Source organism: Zeus faber (assembly GCF_960531495.2).
Source record: "Zeus faber genome assembly, chromosome: 16".
Lineage (NCBI taxonomy): Eukaryota > Metazoa > Chordata > Actinopteri > Zeiformes > Zeidae > Zeus > Zeus faber.
In genome coordinates, this window is record NC_137202.1 from 6,725,849 (window position 1) to 6,737,109 (window position 11,261).

Consider the following 11,261-nt stretch of genomic DNA (forward strand, 5'->3'; position numbering starts at 1 on the left):
TTATTTTAGTAAATTCGGCTTTGGTATGAAGTCATCTAAACGTAAGTTTGATGGGACGTTTTTTTGTCTTCATATCACAACAGTTCCATTATCATTCCGAAACTGAATACACACAGCTGAAGCGACCATTGGTATATTATCAGTGCGAACAATACGATAACGCCGGATCGTCATTCAACTGAATGTGAAGCTACAGTGTGAATTTCCTGATGAGTATTTATCAACAACTTAAAAAAAAAAGTGTTTAAACCGATAGAAATCGGAGCTGATTGTGTGTGTAACAACAAGGACACCAAAGAAGCAATGAGCCAAAGCATTTATTGTTGTTGGCACGCAAAGCAAATTTTCTCTCCTGAGTACAATTGCAATCTTGCAACCCGCCTCTGGCGCGAGGTACCTGTCAAAAACGGCGGTGGCAGCCGAGCCTGTGTCCAAGCATCAAACCTGCTCCTCTCGTTTCAGAGTTTAGAGTCAAGTTTTCATTATTTTTCCGCACAGGTCTCGCACCGCCCTCCGCCGCCTCGTCAAATGCTCGGGTGCCAGAGCCAGCGTAGCAAAATGCATCTCACCCCAAATACACATGCCAGGGCTCTGTAGATGTACAACTTATCGATGTCAGTAGTAGTTTCTGTAAGGTGGCATTACAGATTGTGTAAACAGATTTACGGTGGGAACCAGCTTTCCAACACAGATGATTAGATGCATTAAATTAGTGTACATTCATGTGAAATGTTGCTCCCTTTAAATCCCATATTGCACCCGTTCAGTTTGTCAGTGTCAAAAAGCTGCTAATAATCGATGGATTTATGCAAATAGTAAGCAATAATGGCATAACATTGGTTTGAGCTTCTCAAGCTACCTTTTCTTTTTTTAGGACATTTTTACTGAATGAGAGAGAGCCTGAATAGTTGAGCGTTCACATGATGGAAGTATCAGAGACCGCAACTTGCTTTGTCAACAAAGGAAGAGGTAAACATTGCTCAAGATTAAACAATTCAGTTGAAACATTATGACTTCACTGAACATGATCAAGTACTATCAGATGTAGAGAAGTTAATACAAATGTGTGTCGATAAACTGCTACTTCCTCTAGAAGCCATCAAAACCTATTTTACGGGAACAATTTTCTTCACGGCCTGTAGAACGTCCACATGGGCCACCTTGTTGCCAAACTCCTTCTCACGGTGTTCGAGAAGAATCCCCTGAAAAGTAGACAATGACTTCATGAAAAACTAAAAAAGGTAAATTTCAAGACAGCCCTAACTTGTAATGAGAGTTAATCCCTAAAGTTCCTGTGTTTACCTACTAGGGAAGCAATGGTACAGCAGGCTCATGGTTAAGTACATATCACGGTTTTCGGGCCACGGTAACGGTACATTTTTGGAATTTTTTTTTATGTAAATAATTTAAAAGTGTAAAAAAAAAAAAAAAGTTTTTATAGTAGTCTTCCATAAATAACTAGTGTAATGCTCTGTGTGTTTGATTGTTGGGGGAGATGGGGGTTCAAGTTCATTGGTGGGATGTCATCATTTGCATAAGTTCATCTGATGGAGGGGAGGTGTCCAGGATAGTGGATAATTCAATTATATATATATATATATATATATATATATATATATAAAAAGAACGTTTCACAATAAAAAAGAAAAAAAAGAAAAACAGTACTATAGTTAGTTAATTTTGGGGAGAACAGGTATGAACAGAATTTTCACACATAAGTTGAAAAATAGAAATAAACCCCTCGCACAAAAATAGAGAAATGTCACGCGGCTCCACGTGGACCCCGCTCGGCTGACATGGTTGGTGGAGCCGCAGCAGTGGATTCAATAGGAAGCAGCACTTGCTGCACCAACGCGTCCGGATCCCTAATACTGACCAAATGACACTGGGCTAAAGGATAGGTTTTGCTATTTTTCAACCTAGGAAAAAACTGATCAAATGGACCGTTTGAGACCATTTTCCTCCTGGTATGACATTTAAAAAAAAAAAACTTCTGCGATCTGATTGGCTGGTAGAATTCTGCTTGAGTACATAGATTAGAGTCGAGAGAACAGTGTCAATTTGGCTTAATATAAACAGCTATATGATGGATCAGCTCCACCGCCGGTACTACCTGGTCTCCCGCTCCTATGACAAACACGCCCCCCAGGATGAATCCCTCGCCGTTCATGTTGCCCTGGTAACCCGACCTCCAGGCCCGCATGAAGTTCTGCCACACGCCCAGACGGAAAAAGCCCAGACCTCCCATCTTCCTCTGCAGGGGCCCGTAGAAGTGTTTCTGGGTGGACACAATTCAAGTTCTCAGCGCTCTATGCGAGAGGAACAGTGACCTGCGGGAAAATAATTCACCGAGCAAACGGAGCAAATTCATAATGTCGACGACTGCAGATCAAGACAACGAGCAGTGGAGACGGGCGTGGCTGCATGGTGTGAAATGAGTATTCTAGAACTAACAACATGGACCTCGCTGCTGCTGCTGCTGCTCGGGGGTTTCTACCTTCTCGTCGATGTAGACGTCCCCAGCGAAGTGTGCTCTGAAGTCCTGGAGCTCTGTGCCGATGTCCTCCTTCAACACGGCAACCAGAGGGACCCCGAGCTCCTCCAGCTGGGGCTTCAGAGAGGACAGCTCAGTGGCCTCCTGCGGAACGCAAGAGAAAGTTACGTATTCAATTGAATCGCTTGGGCGGGGGCGCGGGGGTGTTGTCGTAAAACATTCCCGGTCACCTCTCTGCACAAAAATCATCCAGGCCGCCGGACAGCCATGACCACGGCTCCGTTCTGTTCCCACAGGCTCTTGGCTTTGATGACTTGGCCGTCTGCAAACAACACGTGAGATAACAACGTCTGAAGTGAACCACTGCAGTTGGGGTCTTTGGTTCTTTTGGAAACGTGACATATTATATTCTCATTGCATGAGAAAAGTGATATTAAAAAATAAATAAATATATAAAAACCGTTTCAGCCCTCGTTGGCCAGGACAAAATAGGGAAGCAGCAACATGCTTCTAGCCACGTGCCTTCCATAATGTGCTAAGAAAGAGCAACCAAGTGACATATGTTGAGGCTGGTTTCTTTTAAGGGCGGTAATCCAAATGTAAATAGTACTGGACACAGCTTTGCATTAAAGCTGACACAATACAGTCATAGTTGAGAAACAGGGATTGGCTGAACATTTTCTTGACATAGCAGTGACTGTCACAACAGGAGCATTCTTGGGTGACGCATGTCGATTTGTAGCCAGGAAATTTGCATTTTCTAACCTTCCGTGGTGGAACGCAGGTCTGCATCCTCCAAATATTCCATCGACGCCTGAGCAACTTTGGAGAGACACAGGTCAGTGTTGGCGAGGAAAATCCCCGCTAGTGCTGCTCCAACCGCTCCCAGACCCAGAGACCACATCCCAAGCTGCTGCCCTTCCAGCCCGGCGGACAACACTGCAGTGAGAAAGAAAGAAAGGAAAACTAAGCACCGAGATGAAAATATGTTTATATGAAAAACAGATACAAAGACAAACAACTGTCTAATTTTAAAATATGAGTGCCTTCGATTCCTTTCTTTGCAGTTTGCTTTGAAATAAATCACTTCCCTAGGTTGCATGCAGTTGACCTTTGGTCTTACTTAATATATTTTAAACTAAAAGCTTTTGTCTCCGTATCTCACACGAGGACACCTTGAATGGCCAAAACATGGCCAATCAAGTCTGTATCTCAAAGATGACAACGATGCCGGTTATCTTCTTCTCAAGTTCTAACAATCTGAAACTCTCCTTATATCATATAACTCACACCGACTCTGAGAAGGATAAATGTTATTCATTGGGGCTTAATGAAAAGAATACGCAACGCTCGCCAGAACGTGTACCAGTGAGCATATCCCATCTGCCGTGTAATCCTGGTGTTTTGGGGGAATCACACCGGCCTTTGCAGTTGGTGGACATTAATCTCCCAAACATCATGGCCTGTAGCACTCAACCAAAAACAAACTTGTATATAATCATTTTTCCAAACCAATCTGCCATCCACCTTCCAGTCATATGTCTAGCATTGGACAACAGTTGTGGCTCGGGAAAACCTTCCAACATGAGTTCCATGCGATATCCCCGTATAGAATAACATTGTGCGGTCTAATCTAAAGAGGGGGGGGGTCACATAGTAAAAGAGGGAACCCTATCCAAGAGAACCGCTGGGAAAATGAATCATTTCTTGCCTGAAGTGGGTTTGTTTGGATCTGGACTGGCTTTGGCTTTGCTTTGGTGAAAGAGAGCCGCCTGGGTTCGGACAGAGCAGGGGCCGGCTGCCGTAAGGGGCTGGCTGTTCCGAGAGCGCCCCCCCGGAAGGAAGGCCAAGCGGTGTGAGGGCAGTCTACTTCTCAGAGTTGGGGAACACCTACTACACACAGCCAGCACCAGAGCCATGGAATGTGCCTGACTGACTAATCCCTCTCGGGTTGTCACTGGAAAGGAAGGAGAAAAAAAAAACAGCGGCAGCCATAATCAAAAGTGTTTGAGCCACACCACACTATGTATCTAACTATGAAAACCGTGCAACAGACAAAAGGTAGGTGGCCCCTGGTTTTTGTCGTCAGGTTTTCATAGTTGAAAATTTAAACCTATCACAGAACTTTAAGGGTGCGGTGTCGCTAGGCTGCCAAACGCATCTTATCAGTTACTCCACTCTGCCTGCTGAATGTCAGAAAAATCAGCAATGAAACTAGTAGCTACTATCCCAGGGGGGCAGTGGCTCAAGAGGTAAGAGCGGGTCGTCTTCGGAAGATTGCCGGTTCGATCCCCAGCCTTGAGCAAGACACTTAACCCCCTACCTGTTCCCAGGCGCCGCTACATGGCAGCCCACTGCTCCTAGATACGTCAGTACTAGGAAGGGTAAAATGCAGAGAAATGCATTTCGTTGCGTCAGTACTTGTACTCTGTACAATGACAATGAGTTGAATCTAATCTAAAGATAGTCTGCATGGACCAGTATACAAATATGGGAGTAACCACCCACATACGATTCATTTGATTACTTCAGGAAAGTAAAAGGCTTTTCTCTGGTATAGACGCACACTTTTCAACCTACAAAAGCAATAAAAATACATAGCCATAGAAAAGATCACTTTTGTAATGAGGAGGCATACCTAACCAAAACCAAGCGTGGAATCTGTAGTACTAACGTTCCTTGTTCCAGAGATTAGAGTGTGTGCACTCCACTGGGACACGTCCATGACTGCAATGGTCAAAGTGATATGATAAGAGCGGCCCAACGGGGGAGGCTGGGGCTGGGGCTGGGATTCCACGCAATTACAGAGGGTTTTATGAGCTGCGGGCACATGCCACCGATGTCCTCATATCGATTCTGCATTTTGATTCGTGGCACCGCAGGACCCTGTCCCCACGGAGGCGGCCATGATAGTGACATGATACCGACAGCGGGGGTTCTGAAAAGCACGAAGACTGAGACCCAAAGCGAGCAAGTGTCTGTCGCTTTCTATCAATAACCCCGGAGCCCCTCCAACGTCACGCTCCAGTAAAGTCAAAGGAAGGAGCTTGACAGTCCAAACTCGAGTCACTCAATAACAACCACTTTTGAGCGGACGCCTGCATTTTGAACACACCACAGTTTTGACCAATGCTGTTTGTTTATGAATAAAGACAGAACTAAATACATTAGTCTTTTAGATATTTGTACCCAAGACGCACTGTGCCGTTTGAGAGCTATGCAAACGAAACAAACGAACTACATTGCTTTATATCTAAGCGCATTAAAAGACAAAAACTAAATACGCTGGACCGGTTTAATATCTATTGAGACGAACAACTTGCGACAGCGATATCACTGCGTGTTTTTGGACGGATGGGAGCGGGACTAGTCGTCAATACGGACCTGAGAGATTTCTAATAAACACGTTTCAGATTTGTGGAAACCACCCCCCCCCCCCGCCCCGGACCGTTAACGGAAAAAAACAACAACAACAACAACAACCACATTTTCGATTTCAGAATTTTTCGCGTTAAAGTTGTTGGTTCGCGTTGTCCTGCCTCGCACCCGAGCTGATCCCACGGTGAGCGTCGCGGAGGTTGTATCGCGGCTGCGAGCCGAGCTAGCCCGGCCAAAGGTCTCCACCAAGCTGAGTCTTTTGGCTCAGAGTTCGCACCGTCCGACGCGAGATCAATGCACCGAACGCACACTTTCGTGGTGAAACGACAGCTCCGCGGTACAGCGCACACTCACGTCGTCTGGACAGTCCCGGGCACGAATCGCCTCCCGTCGGCGACGATTGCGACAAACCACCTTCGGTGAAGATCGTTTCGCAGCGCAGGCTGCGCGTTCAGCGCCCCGAGTTGAACCGCTTTCTACGCATGCGTAGAAATCTCTACTCATTTACGGCACATTTTCCTCGGACCTTTTTTTGGAGAACAAAATGTCAAATATTTTCAAAATTATTTTTATTTAGCTGTTTGCTACTGAGAACGCTTAACAAAACATATATATATATAGTTGTCAAAAGTTGTTTTTTTTTGGTCTCTTAGTTGTTGAACAGATGTTTTCAAACGTTACAGAACACACACACGTATTCCCCATTATTCGTATCAGACTTCCCAAATCAAGTTTGTCTTTGTCAATATCCGCGCTGCCGTCGGTGTGATAAATTAAATTAATGATAAATTCAAATGTATATTAATGTTGTATTTAACGTTTACACGTTGCTGGTGTTGGGGTTCCACCACGTGTTAACCGTCCTTCTGTCACACAGTAACTGCAAATCATTGAAATGACCCCTCCACCATATAATAAATAACACGGCAACGTAGTGATATCGTGTGTGTGTGTGTGTTTTTTTACTGCATCTACCTCGTTCAACGTCGTTATTTTACGTGTGTGTATAATGCACAATATGCGACAATTTTATGAGAATAAAGCGGAAGCAAAACAATTGCGGTTCTTTCGTGATTCAACCGCTTGAACGGGCGGAGAGCCGCGAATACACGACCAACTCCCCCCCCCCCCCCCCCCGCTGTTTCCCCGGGGAAGGCGGAGTAGAGGAACCCCGACTGGAGGAAAAGCAATCGAACTTGACGACATCGAACCCATCGAACCAGCCGGGCGTCGGGCAGGGCGACACCTAGCGGCAGGGCAATAGGATTACACACGCACACCATTCACACCGATGGGGAAGTGAGCTGAATCTGCATGTCTATGGATAAATAAATACATACATTAATGAATTCATAATAACAGTAATACATATACACAGGTAAATCAGTTAAATAAATGCAACGTATTTATATTACATACACACAAAGCAGGTTGTGTTGCTTTGACAGCAGTTTATTTTAAATCGTACATAGTCAGCAAACATTCCTTTAGATTTAACCCTTCACACGCGTTAGGTTTATACTAAGCTTGTTGAACTTGTGGCTGTGCAGTAGACTTAAAAGGACTGCCTTAACTGTTTAATCCTCGAAATCCTCAACCTTTGTGTTTAGGCGTCACAGCAGTTCTCCCCCGTAGAGTTTGGAAACAGCTCTTCATTAAAAAACACAAATTCATCATGACCCAAATCAAGTCATTTGTCAATAGACAAATGGTTAACGTGCACGCAGCAAAACACAAATTCCCGACTCAGACCGACTTTTGTTAAAGAACTGTGCACATGCTAATGAAAACACGCTGCAAAGGCTATTACATAATGTCCCGCGCATGAAACAAACACCCCATTCATTCATATTTTGAGCTCTATCTTGTGGGAATTGCTCCCTCTCTGATCTGGCGGGCGGCTCTGAGTACTGCCAGCTTATTAACTTTATCCCCGAACTCCTTCTCTCGGTGCTCCAGCAATATGCCCTGAAGAAAAAAAGATGCAAATAAAAATCCAAATCAGTTAGACATCACGGGAAAGGGTCTGGCAGTGGCTATGGGGTGAAGCGGTGTACGCCACAGCGAACCTGCTTCCCAGGCCCGATGACAAAGACTCCCCCTAGGACAAATCCTTCCCCCCTGAGGTTGCCTGTGAAGCCTCTCCTGTTGGCCCTCCAGAGGTTCCTCCACACCCCGATACGCACGAGCATGGAGAGGAACACCCAGCGCTGTCGCGGGCCGTAGAAGTTTCTCTGACAGAATAGCGGGAAACAAAGGGGTTTTGTTGACTTCGCAGACACATTTTCAGTACGCGGCGGCGGGAGCTCAGACGCGTGCGCTCTCTTGCAAAAAACAGACCTTCTGATCCACGTAGACTTCCCCAGAGAAGTACTTCTTGAAGGTGCCCAGCTCCTTGCCGAGGTTCTGTTTGACCACGGCGAAGAGAGGGATTTGGAGATCCCGCAGCTGGGGCTTCAGAGAGGACAGCTCAACGGCCTCCCAAATAGAGAGTGGGAGAGGGAAATAGGGAGGGAAGCATCTGACACCAGTTGATGTTTACTGGCTTCTTTTTGTCAAAGATTTGACCAATAACATGACCTGCACATGATGTGTATATACCTCTCTGCACAATAATCATCCGGGCCGTCGCACCGCCAGGACCACGGCTCCAGTCTTTTCCCACAGAGCTTTGGCTTTGTGCTTCTCATGGACTGGATGAGACATAGAAGTAGCCATTAGTACAGTATGGTTAACCATACATAAGCACTAGTCCTGCTCCATCTGTGTGTTGGACGGGGTGGTGTGTTGTTGGAGCGCTCGTGTTCCCTGACTCACTGCCTCCGGTGGTTCTGAGCTCGGTGTTCTCCAGCAGCTCGAGATCGGCCCACGCCGGTGCGGTCTGGAACCAGTCTGTGAGGGAGCTGATCAGCTCCGCAAAGAACAGGCTGAGGGCCTTGAGGGCGGCGGTCACAGTCACCATGGCCCCCGATCCCCTCGCAGGGGCCACTTCACGGCCTCTGGGAGCAAAAACGCAAGAAAAGGCACTTGCTCAGCTAAGTGACGTTTTACAGGAGAATTGAGATTCCCTCTTTGCTCTTTCATTCTCTTTTCGTCACGGGCCGGTAAATGTGTGGACTTGAAAACAGCTTTGTTTGATGCTTAGCTTGTGTGGTGAGGAATTGACATAAAAATAGATTTTAGTTCAGTTATTTTAGTTTAGTCTTCACTAGGACATCCCTAAAAAAAGTCCAAAAAACTAAGGCAATAATCATATCACAAAAAATATAGTGTAATAATGCTCATAGCTGTATGCGATATATATCGTTATAATATTGATATTGTGACTTAATATTGTCTTGGTTTTTATAATTATTCAAAATAACCCGATATAGTTACATTTTGTCTATAAGGCAGTACAATGTAACATGTTAATATTTGTTTTACTCTGTATGACATCCATACATCACCAAAGAGCAACACTCATTTAATATTCCCTAAGTCCTGTGGAAGTCCTGGAGAAGCTGTGAATAAAAACGACTCTTATATTTCGGTAAAATGTAACAAACTGAGTGTTTCTACTCACCAGCGTCTTCCTCCCGGGTACTAACAGGAGGAATCTCCTTGATGTGTTTTCAACCAGAACTCAAGCCCCCTGAACCCCACCAGTCCAATCAGAGTGAAGCCCTCGCTTATGTGACCACAACGTGTGAGGAATTCTGCACAAACTACCATGAAACAAGCATCACATTGAGCTGAGTGTGTGTGTGTGTGTGTGTGTGTGTGTGTGTGTGTGTGTGTGTGTGTGTGTGTGTGTGTGTGTGTGTGTGTGTGTGTGTGTGTCTGTGTGTGTTGGGCAGCAGTGCTGAGGGCTTATTAAGAGGCCACTCCACTCTGCCTCAACACCTTAATGCCAATTAGTGTCCATGCTTATGTACATAAACAGCCATTCATTCCATCGCTGCAGACATTATGGTGCTGGACGTTGGTGCTGCCTGAAGAAGGTTCATGCAATTAAAATTATACAACAGCAGCAGCATCGTACTTCCTCATAGATACGCTTTATTTAGTCAGGTAAATACAACTAATCAGAGATTATGAAGGAATGGATTCCTGAACAATGTCAGTACACCCCCCCCCCCCCCCCCATGAAACTTTATATTCACAACACTGACCCCCTGTGGAGACTTGATGGAACTGCAGAGTGGACTTCGTTTTCTTGGTGGATGGAAGGACCTTCAGGTGGAGGAGCCACAACTCTGTCAGGTAACACAACAAATATTTATTTACACTGAAAATGATGTACTTTGTAATATAGCGTCCTCTCTGTTGTACAGGTGCTGTGATATTTCATTTGTTTTCCCATGTACGGGTTTCTAATCTGTTGCATAGTGTTGTTCTCTTGGGCAGGACTGACCCCATTGAAGAAACCTAATAATATTACGGAGATCTCTTTATTTTCTGAGCGGACTCTTTAAAATTGTATTATTATTATTTTTATTATAAAGAAAGACTGCTATTAGTATTTGGGATTTTCTCTGATCCTAGAGGTCTTTTGGCGTGGACAGTGGGGACCCTTTGGCATCATATGCGTCTTATAGCTTTGACAATTTTCAAGGAGCTGAGATATTTTTCCATGCTGATATTAATTGTATGTAGGCCAACCACTGATTCACCAGTGAAACCTTAATGTCCACCCGAAGCCCGTGAAGACGTGGCATTGGCCCTGAACCATAGCTCTGCAGACAGGTATTTCGACCTTTTAACGTCGTTGGAGAAAAAGTTCCATAGTAAGTGTCATTTGTAAACGGACCTCCTGATGACAATAAAAATAATAATGATGAGAATAAGAAAAAGTGTAATAAACTTTATTTTTATAGCATCTTCCGTGCACAACATGCAACTCAAAGTGCTTAACATTAATAGAAGACAATCAAATAAAATCCAAATAAGCAAAAAGCATTTAATGAAAATAGGTAATAGTAATAATAACAATAATGTATTAATAATAATAATAATAATAATAATAATATTATAATAATTGATTATAATTATATGATTATAATAATACAAAAAATACTACTAATAATACTAATTATACTACTACTACTACCACTACTACTACTATTACTACTACTACCACCACTACTACTTCTACTAATAATAATAATAATAATAATAATAATAATAATAATAATAATGACAATTATAATACTACTACTACTACTACGACTACTACTACTACTACTACTACTAATAATAATAATAATAATAATAATAATAATAATAATAAATTATAAATAATAATAGATCATTTTCAAATCGGCCAGACAGAGCTTTCTTTCCTATAATGTGGCCTGTGAATTCTCCATATACTAACAGTCAAAATGCTGACTTGGGAAATGTTGGA

General features: G+C 43.8%; 1 protein-coding gene and 1 pseudogene across 3 annotated transcripts; both read right to left on the reverse strand.

Annotated features, from left to right (window-relative positions):
- Positions 1–308: 308 nt before the first annotated feature.
- On the reverse strand, positions 309–6,335 carry LOC307241869 (peroxiredoxin-like 2A). 2 transcript variants are annotated; one of them, XM_080016116.1, is made up of 7 exons: positions 6,227–6,298; positions 4,206–4,451; positions 3,260–3,433; positions 2,725–2,816; positions 2,498–2,638; positions 2,114–2,278; positions 309–1,202 (listed from the first exon to the last, which is right to left on the reverse strand). In XM_080016116.1, exons 2-7 carry the CDS (start codon positions 4,411–4,413, stop codon positions 1,107–1,109), a joined length of 876 nt encoding a protein of 291 aa, XP_079872242.1. In that variant the 5' UTR covers positions 4,414–4,451; positions 6,227–6,298; the 3' UTR covers positions 309–1,106. The 2 variants fall into 2 exon arrangements, with proteins under 2 accessions (XP_079872242.1, XP_079872243.1); XM_080016117.1 differs by lacking the exon at positions 4,206–4,451 and having other exon boundaries at positions 6,227–6,335.
- A 1,397-nt stretch (positions 6,336–7,732) lies between these two features.
- On the reverse strand, positions 7,733–9,517 carry LOC307242527 (peroxiredoxin-like 2A; annotated as a pseudogene). Its single transcript, XR_013844772.1, has 6 exons — positions 9,438–9,517; positions 8,690–8,871; positions 8,474–8,565; positions 8,213–8,350; positions 7,942–8,106; positions 7,733–7,840 (listed from the first exon to the last, which is right to left on the reverse strand). The product of XR_013844772.1 is annotated as a peroxiredoxin-like 2A (transcript).
- Positions 9,518–11,261: the final 1,744 nt, after the last annotated feature.